General features: G+C 46.3%; 1 protein-coding gene across 4 annotated transcripts in view; it reads right to left on the bottom strand.

The window, feature by feature from the left end:
* Window positions 1–6,936: 6,936 nt before the first annotated feature.
* Window positions 6,937–25,603, bottom strand: part of GAB3 (GRB2 associated binding protein 3) — a 71,145-nt gene continuing 52,478 nt past the window's right edge. Inside the window, exons 3-11 of one of the 4 annotated variants that reach the window (XR_012634359.1) lie at window positions 24,287–24,503; window positions 23,369–23,847; window positions 20,762–20,817; window positions 19,375–19,630; window positions 18,175–18,256; window positions 16,424–16,526; window positions 15,081–15,194; window positions 12,741–14,114; window positions 6,937–7,028 (exon numbers count right to left, since the gene is read on the bottom strand). Coding sequence is in view for 3 of the 4 variants with exons in the window: in XM_074915288.1 (XP_074771389.1) it covers window positions 13,998–14,114; window positions 15,081–15,194; window positions 16,325–16,327; window positions 16,424–16,526; window positions 18,175–18,256; window positions 19,375–19,630; window positions 20,762–20,817; window positions 23,369–23,847; window positions 24,287–24,503 (1,427 nt within the window). In the remaining variant the exon portion in view is untranslated. Of the gene's footprint in view, window positions 7,029–9,441; window positions 14,115–15,080; window positions 15,195–16,324; window positions 16,328–16,423; window positions 16,527–18,174; window positions 18,257–19,374; window positions 19,631–20,761; window positions 20,818–23,368; window positions 23,848–24,286; window positions 24,504–25,603 lie in introns of those variants that run through there. The other 3 variants (XM_074915288.1, XM_074915286.1, XM_074915287.1) reach the window with 3 other exon arrangements.

Here is a 25,603-nt window from a genome sequence, read left to right as displayed (position 1 = left end):
TTATTGCTTTACCTCTTAACTATGGATTAGCTTTTGCATTACAATCAGTTTCTTTGGCTCCTGTTTTATTTTGAAGTATTTAAGTTATGCAGGCTGAAGGAGTGCACAGGCAATGACAGAAATATTTGTGTGCTGAAAAGCTGCTTGCTGTTTCCTCCAACTATACCATCATGTCTATTCACCAATATGACCTCTTACTATAGGTCTCACCATCCCTTAAACATCACACCACAATTGAACCCCCGTTTTTGCAAGAGTTCCCCTTCTCTCGATAAAATTAATTGGTGAAAATAGAAAGCAAGTACTGGCAACCCCTAATGCATCCCCACTTCTGACAATGAAGTGATGAATGCAAGTATGTGATTTAATATGCAAGCACATACACTTTCTTATTGATGGATGCAGTTTTTGTTCCTCACATAGCAGTGGGATCAGTGTTACAGGGCAATGCACTTGTAGGCACTGAAGGGAACTGGGCTCTGTGGTGCTGTGCAAGGTGGGGGTCCTTGTCTGCAGGCATCCCTGCGGCTGGCAGAAGATGCTCCAGAGAAGGTGGTGAAAAGCTCTGGCTGATTTGGCCTGAATGACAGAGTCTCACAGTCCCTCAATCCCCTCTTTCACCCTCAGGAAAGCTGCAGTGTCTCTGCATGGGGGAAGCAGCAAAATCCCATTCGAGAGCAGCCAGAGTGAGCATGGCCACAGCTGGATTACATGTAAATTGAAGCTCATGAAGGAAATGGCAACACTTTCTCCTCTGGGATGGTGGCTGAGAAGGCTGCAGGGCTGGGGGTGGACTGCTGACTCTGCCAGGCAGACAGGACTTGGTGCTTATCACAGGCACCATGGGTCAAGCTGTCCTTCACGGCGGTGCCACTGGCCACTGGACCAGAGTGGATTGAGGGCTGGTGCCCAACAGGCAGTGCAGGTCATGGGTTGGGAGTCGGGGACAACGGACCAACCTCAGCCCAAGATTAGCAGCAATGGGCACTGTGTTCCCGGGGCGATGGGTATCATCGTGTCTGGTGCCTGGGAACACCACCCTCCATGGGGTTTCTGGGGAACAGTCCAACGGCCACAAAAGTCCATGTGCCACAGGGTGAAAACAGCTGCATTAACACGGGTACTGGTCTGCCTGCTTCAGAAAGTAAAAGGTGATAAAAATAACAAGAACAGGGACTGCAAAGCCTCTTGCATGCAAAACTGATAATGCTGGGAAGCAGAGTCCCAGAGCGGACAGCCACAGTGCGGTTTGAAGCTCTCCACTTTACAGCGCTGGGTGTTGGCAGGTTCACACCCTGGGGCTCGTGCACACAAGTGTGCCTGGGCACAGCCAGATACCACTGCCTGGTTATCTGTTACCTCCCCAGAACAAGGAGCCAGGGGCACTGGAGGGGAGATATTTGTACTGAGGTCAACCAGTGTTTCCAGCTCAGCCAGCGCTCATACCTCTCTCCTGCTGCATGCCCGAATGCTTGGGCAGCAGCACCTGCACTGCTCATGGTAAGGAGCGACCAGTACATCAGTACCCACTTCTGGCAAACCAAAACCAACAACCAATATTGCAATAAATCCCGCAGGCAACATGTGAGCCGGTAGGAGTGAAGTCTGGCCATTGTCCTCCACTGACCTGATTAGGGAACAGAAGCAATTCATTACAGGTGGCATGACCACCAACTTCTGTAACCATAGTTCACCTTAATCTTCCACAGAAGACAGTGATATGGATCTTCTAAAAGGGATGCAGAGAGCTGGGCCAGTTCTGCCTTTGGCACCCATCTGTAGTGCCAGGGATTTCGGCAGAGCTGTAGTCAGGCTGCTGGTTGCAGGAGGCTGCGCTGCCAGCTTTGCTTTAATGGACCCTTAAACCTCAACGCCAGGAGCCATAACGTGGTCTCAGACCTGCACAATATTGAGAACGTGAGAGAGCATGTTTCCAATTGCAATAAAATAAAAATAACAAAATAGAAAGTTGTTTTCTGTTCCTTCTTGTGCGGCTGAAAACAGAAGTCACCAAGGCTGGGTGTGTTTTGCAGCAGCCCTGTCACAGCACAGGCTGCCAGTGGCAGGCATGTCTGCCACAGGGCAGCCCTGCACGGGAGGAGGTGACAAGGAAAACAAGGCTTTTCCTTTCTCTTTCCTCAGCCTGCCCATTGTGTCAGCACAGAGAGCTGCTGGTGCGTGCACAGTCTCCCAGGTTTTGCTGTGCACAGGCACAACACAACAGGCACTGGGCAGTGAGGCAGAAACTGAAATAGAAACTCTGGTCTCCCCACAGGAAGAGTACGGCTCCAGGCCAGCCCCACGCACCTCCGAGTCCCAGGACGAGAGACAGATGTCTTGTGCTTCTCAAGAATATATAAATATACATATATATGCCTTCAAGCTATATATATATATATATATATATATACACACACACAGTATATAGGTATGAATAGTTTTTATATAGATATAGGTGTGTTTGTTTTTTTAATTCCAGTACGTACTATTTCATCAGCAGCCTTGGGGTTGGGAGTCCTTCAGATGCGTTGTGAAGAACAATCATGTGGGGAAGGTCTCTGACAGGACGAGGCACAGGGCAGCATCCTGAGGAGGAGGAGGCAGTGAGCCATGCTTCCCAGCCGTCCTCAAGCTCTCTCCTATGTGTCTAACTCAGTGTTACAGAAGAACAACACACACCAGAAATCCTGGATTACTTTGATAAATCCAAGAGTCAGATTATTTGGTGTTGGCAGAAGTGGGCTGGACTTGTGGACACTCATGGTCTGCCCCTCATGGCACGGTCACTGCAGGGGCTGGGAACAGGCAACCACGGGCAGTGACTTCAGTCAACTCAGCATCAGCCAAAACAGCACTTGAACTGATTTCATTACCTATGAGTTGATAAAAAACACCATTTTGAGAAAGAAAATCCAAGTGGATTGCTTTTACTTGAGGGTCTAAGTCCTGGATTTCCTCTCTGCTTTGTGCCAGGCTGCATGAGCTACTGCTGGGCTTCTTTCCCTCTGCTGCAGGCAAAGTGAGCAGAAAGAGGGCAAGAGGAATACAGCTGAACTTCATCCACTTTCAGCAACATCTTTGACAAAATGTGATCTGTGGCAAGAGCATTTTGTTTACTTTTCTAAAAAATGCCCTCTTCAGCAGTGAGGCATAACATCTATTTGGAGACTTCCATGAAAATGACTCCAAAGAACAGCTAGAGATTGACCACTTCCCCCTGAAAGGTTTCACAAGTTGACATGGAAGACCAGCCTTTAAGGAGGCAGTGGCAGCGGTTCCTCTTCTCTGCCTTGACCGTAGTTGAGATTTGTTTCAAGGTTGCCTGTGGCCCCCAGATCTTGGCACTGGCTCTCCCCTCTGGCTTTTTGACTTGTGAAATTTCCTGAGGCTGGTTATTTTTTAAATAATCACAGCACAAAGTAGATCCCATGAAAACTGAAAATCTTTATGGGGGCCATTTGCTAGGACTTCTTTCACTTAAGTAGTTTCCCTTTTTTTCCCCTTCTGTTTGGGGTGATGTCTGCAGGGCTGTGCACGATGTGAACAGCAAATAAGGAGAGGCTCTAAACCTTTTGAAGGACAGCTATTTGCATGGTTTCTAAGCCAAAATAAAAGGTAATATTTGGGGACATGGAAATTGCATTCCCCTGAGCTCCCAACCACTCAGCTACAGGCGGCTTTGGACACCTTGTGCACACCCTAAAACTTCTGCCAACCTCCTACAAAAGTGTGATTGAACATGCTGGAGGATCCTGGGTTGTCATTTCCCTGTGGAAGCAGCAGCTAAGTATTGGGTAAAGCAGGGTAGCGCTTGCTTTTGCCCAACACTGTCTCACCTTGTGCCTAGTAGCCTTCCTCGCTGGGTTTCTCCTCGCCTGCCCTGACCTTGGCCCTTTGTACTGCGAGGGCTAGTGCAGAGGGGAAGCAAGCACCGCCCTGGGAAGTGGCCAGATCGTAGTTTGACAAACAGGTTGCACAACCCTGAGTTGGAGTTACTGATCCAATCTCACTCTGACCACTGCTCTGCAGCACTGGGAAACCTTTGCATCAATGTTTTCCAGGCAGAGGACTCTGCTTGGATGTGGTGCAAGTGTCAGAGTTATCAGGGAAATCTGATTTTTAAGTCTTTTCTGACCATAGTTGCATGGGAGATCTTGAGAAAGCATGCCCCAACTGCTGCTAAGATACAATATTTGTAGGCAAGACTTCCAGCTGAGCATGATTTTTTCTGCCTCCTCCTGAGACTACAGGTTTCCCTCCCCTAGGTACAAAGCTGAGACTCTCCCCTGGCTGCTTAGGAAGGAAGAGGGTGCAAGCAGCTGGGTGTGTTTCCTCTTGATCCACGCAGCAAAAGGAGCTTTCACAGGGCTTTCAAGCTAAAGTGACAGCTTACATATTTGTCAGACAAAGCCCATACCCCCGTAGTGAGAGCTGGTGGGCACACCAAGCCGTCCCCACGGCCAGGCACGGGCTCCGTGCTGCCTCACAGCCAGATCTGCCGAGCTTTTCCCTGGTAGAAGGACCTCAGGAGTGTCCTTATGCCACAGAGATCCTTGAACCTGCCACTTCCCCGGGAAGCGGGATCAAAGGCACCTGCAGGAAAAATAGCCCTTATAAACACAAGACATGGTTCAGAGCCGTTTCCTCTTTCTGGTTGTAGACTCTTTGGTTACGGTATCTGCAGGGCTGGGACACACCTGCTTTTCTGCCTGTAAAGGTTATTTTCCTTGTCTGTCTTGCAGCAGCTTGGTGACCTGCCAGCACGGGTCAGACTGCTCTTTGGGACGCTAGAGGCCCTGAGGGTGAGCCTGACTGTGTCTGTCTCCTCCGGCGAAGCACATGTCAGAGCTAGAGAGTGATGCAAAGAGCTGATGAACCTTGCTTCGCTGCCTTACCCAATGTATTTTACTCACTGCTATAGAATAACGCAATACAGGTATACTGTTCTGAATAAGAACATCTGTTTCTGGAAAAGACAGAGACTTTGTATTAGCCTGTCAAACTGAGTTTTGGGGTTGTTCACCTACTTAACCTTTTCTATGCAGTGTCCCATCTACAGGACTGAAGCAAACCTCATGGATACAGCTGCTCTTCTCTTTGCTCCAGTCTCCTGCACATCTCTATTTCTCACCTCCTCCCAATACAGACCAGCCACTTTACACACTCCTCACTCTAATTTTTCAATGAACATCTGCATTCAGCAGAGTTAGCAAGAGCTCATTAGGACGATTAACATTACACTATGGTGCAGAAAAACGGTGCTTTGTCTTAGATGTCTCTGTTTTTGCAGCCACAAGTGTATAAGCTACCATACCTGATGGAATTACACCAAAACATCCCTTTCTCCGGACTTGATTCAGAGAAGCTGGAGGTAAATAATAACATTCAAGCTCTTTTTGAGCCAGCCCAGTTGCATGTTTTGGAGGGAGTAAAGGTGTGGTCACCAGTGAGAGGAGCACAGGGAAACGGGTGAGTCTGCAATAGAAATAAAGCTATTTGATGACCCTTCTGTATCATTTAACTGTCAGAATTGTTTACAGAAAAGCAACGTCTGAAGAGGTGTATGGGTAATAAAGGATGCTTTTGTGCTATATATAAATATGGAAAAAAAATTTACTGACATTTCTGGAGATATTAGAAATTTTCATTTTGAATGTGCTATTGTGGAAATCCATCTTTATTTTGTCTCCCTGTCATTTCTACTTTACATGTCATGCAAGTTTGCTCTCCAGCTGTCTCTGCTGTGTCACTCAGCTCTGCCTGGCAAGAGCCAGAGCCCCCCCTTGCCGTCCTCCGTGTGCGCACATTCCTTGTGCTGACCAGGCAGAACAGGACGGATTTCCTTTGGTGGCATTTCCTGATGATTTCTGACTAACTGTGGAGGAAGCCAAACCAAAGAAGTGATGAATCTTCCATTTTTTATTTAAAAAACCGACATCTCTTATTTTTGAACTGTAAACAGCCTGCCTTCTAGCCTGCTGACCACCTCATCTTCATGGATAAAATATACACCAAAGGCCTGTATACACCCAAACCCTAAGACCCTGTATTTTCTGCTGAGAAGCCCTTACCCCTTTTGGGGAGCTTCATTTGCCAGCATTAGTATGTTGGGCTTGTTCAGTTCTTTGAAATAAATAGTTCGTAGTCTGAAAGAACATACTGTAAAATATGAATGATGGAGGGCTGCATGCTCCCGTAGTCAAAGGCAAATCTCTCAGCCTCTGCCAGCATGAATTTTTGGGGCCCCAATGGGCCTGGGCGCAGCCCTGTGGGGTTTGGTGGGGGGTCAGGCTGCTCGGCAGGAGAAGCAGCAGCAGCAGCAGCAGCAGGAGGTGGGCAAAGGTTGGTCTGTCACTGCAACCCTCCCAGGGCTGCCTGCACCAGGGCGCAGCCGTGGTGGGATGACATAGCCCCTGCTTGGGCATGTCCTCAGGCAGCGGAGTTTTGAAGGGCAATGGCTCCGCGTCCCTGAAACCCCAGGGCTGAGAGGGATCTCAGCTGGATGCCCCAGTGGTGGAGGCACCCAAACCCCACCAAGACTCCTGTATGAAACCTTGGCTCCCTTTGCCTGGCAAGTCTGGCTGCTTCCCAAAAGCTACGTTAATACAAAACAGAGACACCAAAGAGTTACCGAGATCTCAGAGGTATTATGAATTCCTTTATTGCTCAATCCTCCATCTCTTTCTGTAGAGGAATTGTCTCTCTCAGGCTGTACAAAAGGTCGTGCTGAAAGCTTGTCCTGAACTTTGATCTGGAAACCTAAAGGCAAAAGCTATGTTTGCCTTCTGGCATCTCCTCCAGCGCTGTCAGACACCCACCAGCGCTGCCTTTGTTTGATGTTTTGCCTTTTCCATCATCCCATAACTCTACAAAATGCTCCGTGCCTTCCCAGAGAAAGCTGAGGCACTTGCAGAGTGGCATCCTCCCAGGGTGGGTGGCAGAACCGCTGCTTTCATGTGAGGAGTCTGTAGTTTTTTTCTTGTGAGGAAAAGTACAGAGTAGGTCTTCCCCATTGCTCTGTGCTGTTCCTGTGGGAAGGAAGTTAAGAACTAACAGCAGCAGTAGCAAAAGCAAGCATCTCTAGATAGTGCCATAGTCAGAGGCACTTCCAAGTAGCTGAGCTCCTGGACAGAGCATTTTTGAATGAAGAAGCAAACCGAACTTTGACAACGACCACCACACAAGGAAAACATCTCCAAATTGCGTTAAGCTTTAAAGCTCTTGATGAGAGCCCACCAGCAGAGCAGGGGCTTTCCAGGCTCTTACACAGTGATGAATTTGCCAACACTGAGATCCCTGAGCTGTCAGAGCAGGGTATGTTGGTGCTGTATAACAATAAGCTTATGCTAAAATCAGATGTGAAAGGAAAATCGAAGTAGAACAAAACAGGACAATGAATGAAAGGCTGAGTTGCTCCCTGCTCGCTCCTGCATAACAACAGTGTCCAGGATCAGCTCGCCAGGTGGGAAGGGGTTGAGCCTCCAGCAGACACATCCTTTGTGTCGAACCACTGGATGTGGTGCTGCTGACACCCAGCGCATGCCTATGAATATGTATAACCAATAGAGCTCTGCCCTAAACAGCTGGCAGAGGAATTTTAGATGCTGTTTGATAGGGCAATGAAGATCTTAAGACCTGTCAAAACACAGCGTGGAAACTGCTTTAGTTGCTGGCAAAAGGGCAGGATTAAGACACTGCATACTCAGGCGTCATCTCTGCTGCTGCCACCGGCCCTCAAAGTGAGCATGAAAAACCAGAAATAAAGTACAGATCCCTTTGCCAAAGCTCTTGGAGATCTACTGGAGAGAAATGAGATATCACCACTGTGGCCCAAGACCTGTACACTTGTGTTGATACAGTCTCCAGCACAGACACAGTTACACAGGAATGGTCTGTTGAGCATCTCAGGCTAAAAAAGATCAAAGCAATTGCACTCTTAACTAAAAGAGTTAAAGAGACAAAAAGCACCAGTGGTATAGGGAATTACTGCCTTTTTTGAGAGGTTTGTGTTTCATGCCCCATGAAAATGACCTGGGTTTGGTAACTGGCTGGCTACTCTGTGGCTTTTTGCTTCAGGGAAATGTTTTCCGTGGTTTGAAACTGGATGTGATTAGAGGGGCTAACCTCTACCAAGTGCTTACACAGTCAAACTTTTTGCTATCAGGTTTTTCCCTATTATTATTATCTAATCACCAAAGTACTTTACAAAGCGGCATGAGAAGTCTGAGAGCTTCCTGCATTTTTTGCAGCCTCATACTATTTCATTTCAGCACCATTTACTTGCAGAGCTCGATTTCTTTATCACAAACTCAGAGCGTGTTGGATCCCATGGGTCGGGCTGTCCCCATCTGTGGGGATGCTCTGGGTGCTGGGACCCTCTGTGAGAACCACCTCTGCTCCTCTGGGAAGTACCCCAGGGAGGGGACATGCCAGGCCATTGTGGCAGGGGTGGCAGTGGCTTTGGCATGTCTTGCTTCCCTCCAGGGGTCTGGGAGCTGGTGCAGGAGAGGAGAGCCACTTTTCTGGGGAGTACTCCCTGCTGAAAGGGCTGTTCACATCTCCACTGAAGAGAGGACACTGAAGCAGCCTGTGAACTGGAAGTCAGACTTTATCTGACCTTTTATTTATCTGGCCTGCTCTCCCTACAAGACTGAACACAAAATGTCACGCAGTTCCCTTGTATCAAGCCTCTAGGCGTAGGCTTATCTAAATTACATGTGTCTGTGCTTCTGGAGTCCTGCAGCCAAGTTTCCATCAATGGCTCTCTAAGCTCTACAAGTCCCTCGATTCACCACAGAGGGTATCCAGCCAGGATTACAAAGCGCACAGATCCAAAAGTGACACTTGCCTGAAGCAATAAATAAACTATTTCCCAAACTACGTTGCTTGTTAGCAGCTAGGCTTGCTCAGCTCTGCTCCCATGGACTGCCTTGTTTCCTCTTCAAAATCCTGAGACGTGCATGTTAAAAGGATCCCAGGTCCCCAGCTCACTGCTTGTGGAAATGACATTAACAGCAACTACGCTTCCCAGCACAGAGCAATTAAAGGATCAGGTTAAATACCAACTAGTCTTTGTATCCAAGTCCAGAGCATGTGCTGACCAAATCTGTGCTTGTGGTCTGTGTCTCTGGTCAGTGAGCGTGGCACCTTCCTGCCCCGTGGCTGCAGCAGGGCCTGGGGACCTGCATCTTACCCAGGCCCAGGATGATGCAGACACCAGCCCAGGTCATGACTTCATCATTCTTTCTTTCTCAAGTCACCTGCAAATAATCTTCCTGATACACAGGTGTATGAAATTTGTTTGCATTTGCATCCAAATAATTTATATGAACAAGTCACAGCCTAGTAGGAGATTTTAAAAATTGAAAAAGCATTACATGAAAAACGTGAAAGTTTTCCCCATGAGCACCTTTGCTTGTCAAAATAATTAAAGATCACTGCTACATTTTATATTAATTTATTAGAAAAAAAAGATACACAGTTTAATGTGCAAATATATACAACAAACATTACATGAAACATCAGGAAGGCGAGCCCCTTCCCTCTATCAATGACTTACTCCTTCATAACAGAGATGACTGTTTAATGCTTCCCCACAGCTTTACAAATACAAAAAAGTATAATGCTTCATTTGCACAAGACAAAAAGTTTATTTTTATTTGAACAAAAAATATTCTGGCTTTGACATGGCAGAAGTCTGCTATTTTGGTGGCTTTTTTTTTTTTAAACCTGAGCAAGTTTTGCGGAACAGGGGAACAAAGGAAAGGCATTGCCCTGTGCTTCATTCTCATCACAGCATCTGATGGTCTTTGAATTACTAAACCACTGAATCACTTCAAGTGAACACAGCTCCAAAGTCTACATCTATGATGTAATTAGTGACATGGAAGAGTGTGGGTGCTACCATTGGCAAAAGTGAGCTGGTTGAAAACACCTGACTCGAGTTAAACGGCTGTTGACATTTGTCAGGTAAAGTGTTCCTATATGCCAGTGAGGAATTTAATGCTGCCTCCTGTAATAAAGGAATTATAAATGGAAAATACAGTTTAGTCCAAAAAGCAAACAAGTCTTGGATCCTGCTATGCCTTGCTCAAATGTGTGATCATTGAAAGACTGTGGAATAAGGCCCTATTAAACCTGAACTGAGTAAAGACCTGGGGAACACATGTAACTCCCAGTAAGTACTGAAATTCTGCTCGCTCCGGGAAAGAAATTCAGATCAGATTGATTTATTTATGATTCTTTAGAATGTATTTCAAACAGGTGTTTGATGCAGGCTATTTTTATATTCAGTTGCCACAGTCTGAGTAAAAGAAATCCATCCCATCTCCGATCTCCTCCCTCCTGTGCCTGGGTACTGGCACTCCAGCTCACTCACCAGCTGTGCCAACAGTGGGGGGAATCTGGCTGATCACCCTAACAATAACCACAACACTGAAACCATTTCACTTGTTTGTTTTCCACATCATCCCGCAACAGAATTTCACCTGGCAACTCCACAGAGCAACATTTCCCATTGAGCAAAAGCTATTCTGCTTGCCGAGTGCTCTCTCCATTTTAAATGAGAAAGCCCGGCAGTGCTGGAGAAGGCACTACGAGTCCTGAGCCAGGCAATGCCAGTTTCCCCAGGAGATAAGTTTCCTAAGGGACCACTGGCCATCCCTTGCTCATTTAGGTGCAAAGCCTCTCTCTGCAACAGCTCTCATGATACTTTTTCAAGAAATACATACAAATAACAACATAACAGACCCCCAGCAAAAACCAGACACTACCAGGAGTGTGCCTGGCTGGTCCTGGACCCAGTGCTAATCAAGGGCTCTTGCCTGGGCTATGTTTTCAAATAAGATATGCTTTCAGGCTGCTTTCACAGGTTTTCTTTCCTGTTTGGCCAAGGGATCAGTATTTAAGAACCAACTGCATTAAACAGTGACTCCTTTTTGCTCTGTAACACCCCTCCTCTCCCACCAGAAAGCTCTACAGGTGCTGGTCCTGGGCTGGTGGCAGCCCATAGCTATGGCAGTCATCTACTACAGCAGGGGCTGCTGTGGCTCCATTCACACCAAATTCTTTAATGATGGGGTGGCCACAGCAGATTTGGACTTTGCCATCCTCCTCCTCTTCTTTACCGGCTTTGGAGTATTGTGAAATTTGACTAAAACACAAGGAAATAAAAGTCTTGGGGGAGGACTGCTCTGCTTTTAAAACTTACACAAGAATGCATGTCACAGACCCTGGAGCAGCAGGTAAAAATAAAACTTAAATGAAAAATCTGAATAAACCTTCTAACTCAGCTTTTAGTTAAAAAGTGAAAGTCAGAAACCAGTGAACAGTGTTTGATCGAGAGAGTACTGGGGGGCAAGCAGGGGACACTGGGAAGTTGAAAGGAACCCATTCTGGTCTAAGGATAACCCTCACCAAGCTATATGTTTATGTCCTTTCATGGGGGCAAATTAACCCCAAAGAGCTCTTTCTTTTCAAAACTTCTGAATGATCCATTAGCCAGTTTGTCAAAGTTTAAATATTTTTACAATAAACTAGAATAACAAGCGAGTCAGTTGTCTCCAATAACTCTGTGGTTTTTTACTTAGAAGGTTTTCTGACAGCATGAAAAGAAACACTCCAGTCAAACATGAGCTGATTGGTATGCTATTGCAATCTGCATCGAAGGCTGCCATGCCATCACTCTGCAATTGGGGATCTGCAGTAGCATAGCATAATTTTACCTGCCCTTGGTGGACATTTTCTGTCCCCTACTGTAATATACGTTTTAGCTGGTCTTTTAACCCTTTCAGTACTGCAGCATTCACTAAAAGCTTTCAGTGACATGTATTATTTGTACACCTTGAAAGAAAGCCAGTTCTTTTGAGCAGAAAGGCAAACATTTGTAACTGTGGCCCTTCCTCACTTACCTCTAACACCTCTGTGGAGGTGCAGATCTCTACCGCCTCTCCCCAAACCCACTTCCCCTCTAGCAATACCACACCCAGGACACAGTTGCTCAGAGCTCTCCTAAATCAGTCTTAAGACAGAACAGCTGGGTTTTAACAAACTAAATTTCACACCAGACAAGATTTGTATGGAAAAGTCTGAATTCTTTTCAAAACTTTTATGAACGTTAACTTTCATTTTAGCGCTTTGGTGGGGGCTGGAGGAGCAGAGTAGGAGGAAACAGCAGCTCAGCTATCTGCAGTATAAACCCCATTTTTCCAAGCAGCTCTAGTCCAGGACACTTTACGCCTGCAGGCCTGGGTGCCCAGTTTGCCCCAGAGTCAATAAAGGCGCAGGTGAGCCTCGTTGTTCTTGCAGGGAAAGCTAATAGCCTGGTCACCATGGATCCCCAGCTTTGTATTTGCAGTGAGACTTGCAAGCACTTCAGCTCTCTTGAGGTAGGAGAAAATTGGTGTTTCTGTTAGCTATGCTGCCTCTCCCAGCAGGACGTGTGACTCGGCCGCATCTCTCAGCCTCCCAGAGTGCCCAAATGGCTGAAGCAGAGTGGGTGCATGGAGGACAGTAAGCAGGAGCCTTGCAATGCCAGTGGTTTCTGCAATGACATTTCTACAGCCTCCATTTGGTAAATCAGCATTTTTGGGATGTCAGATTACAGTAATACAACGTGGTAGCAACAGGCACATGAAGGGAGGCCAGTGACTTGGCACTGTCAAAGAAGAAATCTTTCCTAAGGGTCCTGGCTGCCTGTCCTTGCTGACAGGATCAGACCTCTTATGGCTAGTGGGACTTACCTGCCTGAGCAAAGCCTGCAAGATCAAATCCAGTGTGGGTCACTCAGCAGTACTGCATACTTCCATGATTCAAGTGGTTGTGTGCCACCTTAAAATAAAGATTGCAGCCAAGCTTTTAAAGTTAAATATGTTATAAACTATACACATATGTGATCCTGAGATAATGCCTGTAACAAGTCCCAAGGTAGATAAGCTTCCTGAACCCAGAGGTCCTCACGCCATGTAAGCACATTGTTGTTTTATTTTGGCAGGCCTGCTAGCCTCTCTCGGAGCACGCTGCACTTCCTAGCTCTCTTTTTTTGGGGGGGTGGGTCTAGTGAAACAATCAGTTTGATGACTACTACCAGCAATTCCAATGGCATTTCTTCTGCAGTTCAGATGAAAGCATTCTTGATCCTTTGCCAGTTCTCCCAAGACTTGCAGAAACAGGCTCACAGCTTCCCTTTCTATTTTTTGGCCAGCCAAGAGCTGTGTGCCTGCAGCCTCCTGCTAGAGGAGCAGCTGTGCTGTGCCGAAGACACTGCTTAAGATAGGGGAGAAAACATCAGTAGGAATCAGACAGAAAGGCGACAAGTGTGAGCCACAATGGAAAGAAGCTTAATATGATGACTGTCATCCGGAGGGTCAGAGACCATGTGTTCCAGTCCCATTGGTACATAGTCCTGTTTTGAGTTTCAGACAGCATCAGCTCAGAGTCAGACCTTTTAAACCCATGGGAAAAATATTTTCCAAAATTCTCTTTGCTTAAGCACTACATATATTCAAAAAGTTCTTTTTACTGTTTCAGTATTTTAGCCCTTTAGTTGATTAGTCACCAATACCTGTCAGATGCCCGCTGCCATAAAAGCACTCTGAGCACCCGCAGTGTTTGTAGGAATATTAAAAAATAGCTTTAGCAACTAGGAATTATGCAACAGAGGAAGAAGGCGGGACTAACTAGATTAATGCAACATGTAGTGAATTTGTTAACATTAAGTGTATGACTTGTCGCAGAATCATGCCAGAAAATGGTACCATGTAGCTTACTGGTAAGGGCAGTAAAAAGCGTAATGCTTTACTTGAGTCATCAGTGAACCACTCATTCAACATACTATTTCCAGCTGAAATCAAAGGTTTCCATTAAAAATGCCATTCTTCTGCAGCCTGTAAGCATCTTATAACTCCCTCTGCCTTTGAACTCCACTGTGATAGCTGCTTCATTAACATTGTGGTTCCAGTGCAAAAAAAAAGATCCTCCAGATCCCAGATCTTCTTCCTTTAGACTTTTGATTGCCTCTCATCTGTCCATTCCTGCTTAGTGTTCTGTAAAGCTTGAGTCTTCTGTTCATCTACCTGGACATAGTCCACTCTCTGCTCCTCAGAGAGAAAAGGTTTCTGTGAGAGAGGAAAAAAAACATCTATTAATTATAGGGTTGAAAAGGCATGCTAGTGAAACCTGACTTGATTTTCTGTTTTCCCTTTCCCTTGTTCCTTGATTGCTTCACTTCACCTTGAAGCTCACAGTGACATCAGCTGACAAAAGCATTGCTTTACAGCCTGCTTTAGCTATAATTATCCATCTGTCACCCTGTCACTCAGCCCAGCACAGCGAGCGAGGGAAACGTGCTGTTCTGGCTATTTCCATGCAGATAATCATTCTCTTCTCATCTGAGTGATCCTGTTGCAGGGATAACCTAACTGCATTTTAACTACAGGGAGGGTTTAAATAAGAAAGCTTAGGAGTCTTGAGTCTTTTGCATCCAGGAGCATTAGCTGATGGGGGAAATGTTATACAGGATATAAAATGACCCAAACTGACACCAGTTCATTGCTCTGCAGTGGTACCTACCTCCCACCTGGGCAAGTTGTAAGCTCTCTGGGACAAGGAACGTATTTTCTCAGCATTGCTAAGGAAATTGAAATGCCTTCAGTGATGCAAGAATAAAGATGCACTTTTTGCTGTGTTACAAGAGATGGTACAGTTTTACTCTGTGAATTTATCATGGGCTGTAAACTTGTTACTGCAAAGAGATTTGGGGGGAAACTAGCAGGAAAGGGTTTGTGGAGACTTGATGAAAATGAAGGAGCATGCAGAGATCCTGCAAGCACCAACAAGCTTGTCCCATGAGTCCTCATGGCTGCACATCCCAGCACAGTCTCATGCCCTCTGCCAAGCTTGTGTTAATGGCATCCCTGTGAGTCACGCTCAGGACACCTTATCATCACACTAATGGTGCTTTTATTACACGACTGCCTTCATCATGATACTTAGGGCACCTAGCAGAGTGTGACTCAGTCTTGTTTTCCTCCCAGCAGACAAAAAGATAGGACAGGCTGTGGGGTTTTTCAGATGACTCGTACCTTCTGTACAGGGGATGGGGAAGCAGAATTAAAATCCAATGCTAAGTAATCAAGGTTAGATTTCCTTGTCCATGGAAAAGCACCACTGTATGGAGATGTTGCCTGTCTGTGTTCCTGTTGGGAAAGAAGAGAAACTTTTAATGTTCTTAAAACATGTTCCTAAAAGGAAGCAGGACCACAGCTGCGAGGTGGGAGACTCGTCTGGCAGAACGCAAGTGAGAAGGGTCAGCACCCACCTAATTTTTTATGCCAAGGGTGCGTTTGGTGACTTACCACAGGATTAACTGCGGCATAAAGAAACTGTGAGAGCCTTTTTCTCCTCGTAATTATGACAAAACAAACAAACCAGGCTGATTTTCATTCAATGTTATCAGGAAGGACTTGTGCCCAGCTTCTCAACCCAAGCCCTTGGAAGGCTCAGATTTGCCAGGGTGCCCGCTTAACCATCATCAATCTACGAGTCTGAAGACACGGTGATAATTCTGTTTAAATCTAGCAACTGAAAGTTAATCAAGAAAATCACAGAAGACCACAAATGTATGGAAGGTCTTATTTGACTAGAAAAATCAAACAGAGTAGTTACAACTGGAACTGCTCTCCTGAGCAGATTTTGATCTAGCAGAGGTATGGGTTAAAATTTGAAACTATGGTTCATGGACATTGTGGTGAGTTTTGCAATGTATTTCTATAGCCATTGCTGTTGGGCTTTGGCTGTGGAGCCAAATCTGTAGACATTGGCTCAGATCAAGGGATTTGAGATCCATTTCCACCTAAAATTCAAAGGAAACTGAGATTCTGGTCTTTTCTTCATTCACTCTTTAGCCATATCTTGCAAAAGGAAGCCACAAAGCCAGATGTTCTTTCATGGGATGGGAAGTGGGCTTAGTGCCACCAGCCAAAGCAGAAGCAATAAGAGACTTTAATGGGAGTTCTGTTTCTGCACAATATTTGGTGTGTTTCTTTAGGAAGTGCACTAACGGCTTTCTGTCATTTCCTAGGAGATTTTGCAGGACACACTTTTAAAAGGTGAAAAGATTTAATTTTCTTTTGCCTTAATGAGTTCTCATGTAAATATGGCTGATCCCTGTGATCTCTTGGAACTGCTCAGCAACATTCGTGGGTGAACAGCTGAGTTCTGCAGAGCAGAAGAAGGGCTTCCCTTATCTCTCTGTAAATTGGTCCCAGTGTCTTTGGTTTAAAACCGTTTCATCATTTTTTTTAAAAACAGAAGGCAAAGGACAAACCTCCTCAACATTTTTTCTTAGAAAACAAACTTCTGCATTCTCTATCAATGTGACAGAGCAGAATAAAGCAAAGGATGGCTGTGTGAAAATGAAGATTACCATATGAATGTAACTTTCTTCCTCTTCTCCGGAAACTGAATTGGCAAATATTCTTGCTGAATTAATACCGTCTCTTTCTGGTGAGATAAAGCTCATTCGATTGCTATGAAGAAAAACACAGGAGAGGTTAAGGAAGCATCTTACAGATGCTCTGAAATGAAGCCAAAGCCTGACACAGTCCATATGGTGAATAAACTCACACTAACGCTGCAGCCTTTATGGAGAGGATGTCCAAAACCACTCCTCAGTTCTAGAAAGAGTGAGCTATATTACTATGAGTGGTTTTGTTAATTTTTTTTTTCCCTGGGATTTATGAAAGTTTGCCATCTCTGGCATCACAGAAAACATAAAACATTGGAGCAATTCTCCAACAAGGGGCACAGAGACAGATATAATTCAGCTGGGTAATATGTGCCAGTGGGGCTGCTACTTAGTTGTGCGGGTATCCACATTTTGGAGGTTGATGTGAATTAATCAGCTACTGGAGGTGCATACAGAGGAACTTGTCTGGCTTTGAACACAGTGTAAACACATGCTATCTGTGCTATGGAGATGGCTGTGACTCAGCCCTTGTACAAGGAAATCTCTTCCACTAACAACTGTCAGAGGTATATTGTCAGTAAATTATTGCAGGCTAGCACAATGGGGTTAGTTATTAGGAAATTAGATGGCCACTTTGTGCAGCATGAACAGTATAATTCCCTTTGCTTTATTAGTTCTGGGCATACTTCTTTTTAGTTTTGTTAATGTAAAACATGCAAACTCCCTCTGAGCTTGTTATCCTTCTGGACTCTGCACTGTGTCAGCACTAATTAACCACAGCGCTCTGGCAGGGATGCTTGGGAGGCAGGCTACTGGGTTTCCCTAACAGGCAGCACTGAAGGGCTTTAACTACCTTAGAACTGTACAGCTGAGAGAGGACTCTGCAATTGAGAAACCTCCCTATCTCATGTCCTTTTTGCCCTCCAAATGGCTACCTGAGGTGGAGGAGTGGAAATGCCCTGTCTGGCACTTACACTATCACAAAACCACAATTTCCGGAGTGCCTGGGGTGTGCAGAGGAGGTTGATGGGAATTCCTGGCTTTTGCATGCACACTTCAGCACAGCTGGTCTCCTGTCAGCCTTTTGCTATACGGCCAAGATTCCCCCCTGCCAGCAGGCTGCAGTCCTCCCCTGCTCATGAGTTCCCTGAAGATGAGTCCCACAGCCCTTGGAGCCCAGCAGTATCATCTGTTCATACTACCTGGGCTTTGGGACCAAAAGCATTTGTTTTACCCCACAACTAATTTCCAGTGACTAAAAGTCACACCAACAGATCAAATCTGAATAGCTGTGTGGCTGTGCAAAGGCTACACCGAGGCTACAAGTCAGGCAGAACTTTATCTTATCTGGTTCTCCTTTGTTGCATTAATTTTCAGGAACAAAAATGGCTCTATCACTTTGGAAAAAAGTGAGGCATTTGAGCTTCTAGCCATCACAGCAACCACACCAGAGTGCAGACCAGCTCCAGACTTTTCAAAAGGAACCTTCAATACAGACTGAGCATCACTGCATGATGATGAACGCACTGCAGCTGCCTGTCCTAAAAGGGACACTTGCTTTTTAGAGACAGCAGAAGCCTGGGGGATGCTGGAAGGAGCCCTGGGGAACTTTTTGTTGTGGACTTTTCTTGTGGGATATGATAAGTTATTTTTAACACCATTCCACAATGTTAAAAAATATTGGAACAGCAGGTTTCTTGTTGACTTACTAAGGCACAGTCCACATCCTGGTCACGGCAGCATGCTCCCGGATTGTGGAGAGGTTCCTCAAGTCCAGAGGAGGTGGCCGTGCTGCAAGTAGATACAAAAGGAACTATACTTCCAGTAGCAGAGATAATGAAAAGTACGGACTGTTCAGAAAAATGCAGTTTTATATTAACAGCAAGAAACTACCAGAGTATTTCACAGAACATAACTGATATAACCAAGACAGAAATCAGTAACAAATGACCACTTTGGTCAGTGCTAGAAAGCAAAGTCCCTCATTTACCCTAAAATAACAGAATAAATACAACAGGCATAAGGAGAGCAAGTGCCCCACAAGATCCATGTGCTTGCCTCAGATCTGCTCTGCATATGCTGCCTCCAGGAGGAGAGGCCAGTTCTGCCTACAGGTCAACACAGGTTTTGGGTTCTCTTCAAAAAGGTCCTACACATGGAGATCACAATCATTCCTCTCACGAGTCAATGTACTATTTTTCACTCCATCCTCAAAACCCTCTAAGAAAGGACCTGAGCTTGCTTTGCTTCCTGGCAATGGTCTAAATCTGTCCCCAGTCGATTTTCCCTGTTGCTCTGCAGCCCGAAGAACTCTAATGTATGATAGGTTTAGGCAATTTCTCTGCTGCAAAGCTGAATTTTTTCCCCAGTATATCCTCTGGAAGTCCAGTCCAGATCTTGGAGATGCCATGAAAAGCAGAAGTATAAAATTACCATCAGTAAAAGCATCTGTAGGAAATTCCGAATTAAAGCAAGACGGCTGCACCTACCCAACCAGGGTTTAACCAACAGCCCACACAAGTTTGGGTATTTGAGTGCCTGGATGTGCTGCTCCTGGAAGGTCAGGGAGCTGGTGAGACAGCAGCACATGTACTTCAGAGCTGCAGGATAGCTCCAAGGCTATGTCCATCTATTTGGTCATTTGCAGTCAGAGTGGATCTGAAGCCAGGCACCATGCTAATGCAGCCACTTTGACTGGAAAAGTAGGCATGGATGCTCTTCCTCTGCTCACAAACGACCCTGCAGATGCATCCTGTTATGGCACTATAAGCCACTTACACAGCAATTCAATCTCTCTTCTAGAGTGCGAAGCGCTTTAAACTGTTCCAAGGACACTACCAAAGGAGATCACCCATGTCCCTGCTATCAGAACCCCTTGGCTGCCAACTGCACCTTAGGTCTGGGCTTACATTTCCTACGAGGCTTGAGGTCTCGGTTCACTGGAGGGGGCTCCAGATCTGAGGGAAGCTCAGGTAATGGGCTGGTGAGTTTTTCAGTGCTGACGACAGGGAAGGTAAACGTGGCTGAGCCGGGGCTCATGGGGATGTAGCCGTCGGGTGAACAGTCGGAGCCGGGCGCAGAGGGAGAGGTGCTGGGGCGCATGGGCACGTAGCTGTCCTCTGTGCTGTCCGAAGCAGTTGAGTAGAGCGGGGAGAACCGACAGGGCTTCAGAAGCAAAGAAGAAGAAAAAATAAATAAACAGATCAATAAATGAATAGCTAACCCCCTGCAAGCCAGGTGCTGTGAGCTGGCCGCAGATCTGAGACAAGTCCCAGGCCAGAAGAGTCCTGACATGACCTTTCTGAGAGGCACAAGCTGGAAAGACACGAGACAAACACATGAGTTCGGATGCATACTCCAGTCCAGAAGTGCACAGAGCTTTGCAAGTCACTGCTAGAAACTAAAACCAAACTTATTGGTGACTTAAGTAGGTTAAATCCTCCAATTTCAGTGAGGCTGCACTTGCCTCTCCCAGCAGTAATTCTGACCTATAAATGAAGGAGGATTCTTCATACAAAGAAGCATCTGAAGGAAGAACATCCAATGAACCAGATTTTTGCAAATGTGGAAGCTGAGAGAGCAAAACAGACCTACAAGTTGGTTGTGATAGTTGAGAATAAACACTAGACATTAATTTCATGCAGGTTAGTGCTGGCTGAGTGGCAAGAAGGATAGAGTAGAAACCTTGCAAGCTTTCAAAGGGGAAAAAAATAAAAGTTGCCCACCACCAGAGCTTACATACAAGCAGCAAAGGATCTCCCACACAGAAGACAGTATCCAGTGCCAGGCAGAAGACTGGTTATGTGATGTGTGATGGTGCTACATATAACCACGTCTGTCAAAGGCTCAGTCAGGAAGCTGTGGACTGACAGAGCTCTGAGTCACAGGCACTTTGAGAGCAGAGACTTTCCTGTGTCCTAGAGAGGAGACATCCCCCAGGATCATGAAGTGATAGGCTTCTTTAGACCCTTTTTTCAAGAGATAAGCAGTTTTCCCAGATGCATCTGGTCAAGTTTAATTCTTGAGGTTACTGGTATCCTTTTCACAACAGACCTGGCTTCACTGACTTTAAAAACAGAGTGCTCAGTGTTGTAGTCTCCCCCTCCCTCCTCTCTCAAAGGCTTCCTGTAGTTGTGAAGAAGCAGCTCAGAAGTTGCCCAAAGCCAAGTGCTTCTTCCATTTTTTAATTCTTCTTCTGAACACAGGAGAGGAATGATTGAATATCAGGATGTGAAATGATTCACTTTCTGAAGTTTATGTTCCAGTGTTTTAAATTTATGCAAGCAGAGTACTTACCAAATTCAAGCTAAGCCTCTTATCCCGACTTCTTAAGGAACTGCCTTCCATGTCTGCTGCAAGGAGAAAAAAGTGATTAAAAATGTGGTAAGGCAGTGCAACCTTACAGACATAATTCTGGAGTAAAGCATATGGCTCTAAAATAATTAGAGCTTTATAAAGATTCTGTAACTCCTAGTATTTATCCTAAATGAGGAAATCCAATGACACCTAAGACCAGAACCAACTCAATAGCATTTCAAGAGTGATTACATCTATTTTAAGTATGATGAAACCAAGGAACATGTTCATGTATATCCAGCTGTAACTTATGCTTCCTGTAATGCAAGCAGTTGGGGAGAAAGACTGGTGTGGTGTGGAGGGCAAGTAACCAAAAAAATAAATTTAAGCCAGCTCCTGCTCTAGTCCTACTCTGTTTTCCATCTGTCAAATTGGGGAAGTGATATGCAAAGGGACTGCAGGGAATATTAATTCGTTACTGTTTGGAAAGTTATTTAGGAACCGCATATGTAAGGTGCCAGGCAAGCACATGTTATTGTACAGCGAGTGCATAGGAAAACTTAATGGTAGGAGAGAAATTCTTCTTCTTGTCACCCAGAAATGCTGATGTGGTGCAAGTGGCTCAAGCTGACAGGGAACAAACAGCCAGGGAAATGGTCACCAGTCACAGTGTTCCCTTGTGTAGGCTGGCCTTTGTCTTGGTGTAGGTCAATTTTATTTCTGAAGCAAAAGGCAAAAAACCTGAAATTCAATATTCAGTGCATAGCGGATCAGCAGTGAGAGATGCTTACAACTACCATCCTTTTCTTGAAAATTATTCTGTCCAGAAAATGGCTTTTCTGTGGGAATGCATTAACACCCTGCAACCATATTAATCCAGTTCCTGCTCTTATGGTGGAGATGTCAATACTGCACTGCATCTGGGGGTCTTTGTGATGGTATCAACGTAAAAGGCAAAAGTGCTAAGCAAGAATAAAGCAATTCTGTTAGTGCGGGTATATATTCAGATAGACACACTGTACTGGGACAGCTACATTTATTTATTATTTTGGCAAAAAGACATTCAGGCACAATGCTCTGGCAGATGCCAGGATACAGGTGCCTTACATGTGTACAGCTTGTTCCCCTTCATGGTACTGCAACCAGCATATGCTGCGTTTGCACTGGATTAATTACATCTGTTCAGCTTTTACAGGTTGCCAAGGGCAAAAAATGAAGTAAATAACTCGAGTGGGCTCACTCTGGGAGCTGGTGAGGAACAGCTCTTTTCTCCCTGTTTCTTCTTCTTATCTTCTTGTTAAACACATTTGAATTCAGAGTTTAACCTTTCAAATAGTTTCAGCTGCACTTAGGGTAAGAAAAATTAGCAGCACTTATTAATTCATTGCTGCCCCCTGTCAGGCAGAGATAACCTTGCAGCGCAGTAGCAGAACATGACATTCGGCCACTTAATCCTCTTAAAAACATTTTGGCATAAATTGGTTTGGAGGAACATTAACTGTCTCAAGCACATTGGTGGTGTTTCAGCAGCATATGTGCAGAAGCAAGAGCAGCACCTTTTGAGGAGCAACCAAATATAACTGATAATTAAGAATACCAATTCCACTGATGGGTGTTCCTCCAGAAACCTTCCAAGAACTGTTTGTACACTGGTAAATAGGCTGGACAGATGTCTCCTTGCTTTAGCTTCTGAGTTTTAAGAGGAAGATCTAACAGCCCCAAACACCACTTGGTCATTCAAACTACAGAAGTCTAAAGGGATGCTTGTCCTTAAAAACCTACATTTTCTTCCTCATCAAAAATGACACATCACTGCAAAATACTTGATTTCCAGACATCTCCCTCTGTTCTGTGACTCCGCAAAATAAAACTCTCATATTGCGTATCTGTTCTTTGACACCTTGATGTTCTGGGTTTTTGACTTATTTTTGTTTGTCATGCTGATGTTTCAAGAACAAGTGGAAAAGTCACCTCAGCTCAGAGCAGAACTTCAGAGCCCTGCTGTACAGCAGGTTTTCAGGCTACCCTGACTGAAGTGCAAGGACAGAGTGGGATTTGCTTAAGGACACACAGAGTCCCTGGTTCAACTGGGATTACATTCCATCCCCAGTGTCCCCCTGACTTCCCGTTCTTTTCTCTAAGCTGCAAAAAGACATGCTACTGTTATGGAAAGGACTGGATGTAGCAAAGCAGCACAGCTACAGAGGCATTTCCCATGTGCAAGCCCGCATTTTGACCTGCATAAACAGAGAGTTTGGCGTTGCCTGATTCAATGGCTGACATTTTTTTTCCTGTTGCTTTCTATTTTGGAGAGGGAGGCGGCATGGAAAATTATCAAGTCATGAAGCACCCTGAAGAGATCACAGCCAAATTGCTGCCCGTGCGTACACACTGAGGGGCTTTTACAGAAAACAAGCAGAATGTGAGGGACAGGTCTGAATCCTACCTGGATTCACCCAAAGCATTTCAGATGGCTTTGGGTGGTGTATGATTTTGCAGCGGGGAGGACAGGGAGGCACAACTGGAGATGGACACCCACTCTGTGCTCATGGGCAGCTCTACCCCTCACACAAGTCCTGCTTTGCTCACTCTTGGAAATGCACTCACCTTTCCAGTTCCTCACGTTGTCTAAGCTGGACAAGGAGATCCTCCTGGGCACCAGAGCAACCTGAGCTCGGCAGATCCCTGCGTGCCCATTCTGGAGGGCTCCGCCGCCCACCTCATCCCCTCTCCTGTCTGAGAAGTGGGTTGGCTTGGGCGGCCGTGGCGGGGGTGTGTTGGACAGGATGTCCAGCTGGGTTACACCATAGGACAGCGTGTTTTGGCTCTTGTCAATCTGAAAGGTTGGTGTCAGCGGCGTCCCCAGCAGTGGAGAAGAGGAGGAAAAGTCACTGGGTGGCCCGCTAATGTCTATGTTCCTGGACATGGTGCTGGGATTTGCCAACGGGGCCCCGTCCTGGAGCACACTGCCAGTGCTGGATGGCTGTACAAGGTACAAGGAGGGCTGGGACTGCAAGGAGTCGACAAAAACATCATCTGATGAGGTTTGCTCCAGAGATCTGTCTGAATTCGACCAGCTGTCACACCTGCACAGAGAGAGAGGTCAGGACCTGTGCTTTCCTTTCCTCCTGGTTGCAACTGAGCAAGCTCACAGCAAAAAAAAAAACCCCCAACCCCACAGTTTGGGACAAAATCTGTCCCTTCCCTATGGCTGTGGAAGGTTCCTTCTGAGCTGGGCTGGGGCACTTTGTGAAGCACCTTCGGCAGCAGCAGGCAGAAAGGATGTTTGGAGGGAGGCTATGTGAGGTCCCCAGCCACCCACCCTGGAAAGGGACAGGACCAACATACAAGACTCGACTGCTAATCTGTACTATGAAAGCCCCTGTAAACTGGATTAAGCGGCAGACCACCTGTTGTGCTTGGGAGCCTACCCTGAGTGATGGGCTCAGGGAACAGTTTGCCCCAGTTTCCCAGGGCATCACTGGGCAGCTCCAACCCAGTGCATCTGGCAGACCCCAGACCTACCTGTTGTGGCTGAGCTTGCCCGACTCGCAGTTGGAGAGGAAGAGGTAGTCAGGGAGGAAGACTGACTCTGACTCGCTGGGCGTCTCCTCCGCAGCAGACACATCAGCAGCAGCATGGTTGACTGAGAAGGAGGGATCAGCGATGCGGGAGGTGTGGGTGGAGGCGGCCGGCGATGGCTGTGGGGACGAGGTCGTGTGGGACAGGCTCTCCACCGAACCTGCAATGGGAATAGATGGCCCTGGCTGAGGGATGGCTCTGACTCACCTTGGCCCACTGCCTCTCCTGACCATCACCACCTTGCTTTTGCACCAGGGATGTTTTACCCCAGAACAGCAGTGGGTCAAGGCAAAAGCCGATTCTGGGGAGAGGGAAGCCTGATTTTGCAGCTGCCGCCCTTGACCAGGCTGGACAAGCCAGCTGCCAAATCGAGGGGCCGCAGGAGCTGCAGACCCCATCTTGCTCTGGGGTCCCCCACTCCTGCAGGGCTGTAGCACCTGTCCTGCAGATATTAAGGAAGACAGCTGCTGCCAAGGAAAGTCCTGAGGCAGAGCAGTCTGCTTTATCAAGTATTTTTTAGGACCCAATGCAAATAATTAATTATTAATATCCAACAGTTCAAATTAATGGCAACAAGGAAAGGGATTGATTTCTTCACGCTTTCTAGATCTCAGAGGACAAAACTAAGCTTTGTGGCTCACAAAGTACCCAGATTTGTTGCATCTTTGAACTTGTCTGCAAACTCCTTATGCCTCCTTAGGCATCAAATCCACAAGAGCCATGGTATAGCTGTTATTGCCCAGCTGGAGGCCTGTTGGCTCTGCTGAGAAAAGGGACACTCCTTTTCTGGAGGCCACAAGGCACAGGGGAGCCTGTGCTCAGTGACACCTTCCCCACTCCTTCCTTTCTCAGGCATAACACCGGTTCCCCCTGGCACAGAGAGGCGTGGTGGTGGGGAGAGGAGCAGGTTTGGGCTGCAGGCAGCAGGGTTGGCCCAGGCTGCACAGAACCAGCCATTTGCTCAGCTCTGGGTTCACCTCCGACCACCAAGGCCACCATTCACTGGCAGCATACGGCCGAGGCACACATACCTGTCTGGCCTGAGCATCGTCAGGCAGCAGAGACAAGGCTGGCTCTGCTGCTTCCCTGGCCTCCATCCCAGCTAGAAAGCTGGCGATGCAGGGCAGGAGGGTTCTAGGAGTGATGGCTGAGCCACACACAACTAAGGCTAAGCACAGCCTCTGGCCCAGCTTTTGAGGCATTCCGACTCAAAAAAAATCGAGTCCTCAGTGCAAGTCGGGCCTCCCACCATGGGCAGCT

This window comes from Athene noctua, chromosome 11 (assembly GCF_965140245.1).
Source record: "Athene noctua chromosome 11, bAthNoc1.hap1.1, whole genome shotgun sequence".
NCBI classification, from domain to species: domain Eukaryota; kingdom Metazoa; phylum Chordata; class Aves; order Strigiformes; family Strigidae; genus Athene; species Athene noctua.
The sequence above is the reverse complement of the archived record's forward strand: the minus strand, read 5'-3'. Positions and strand labels throughout refer to the sequence as shown.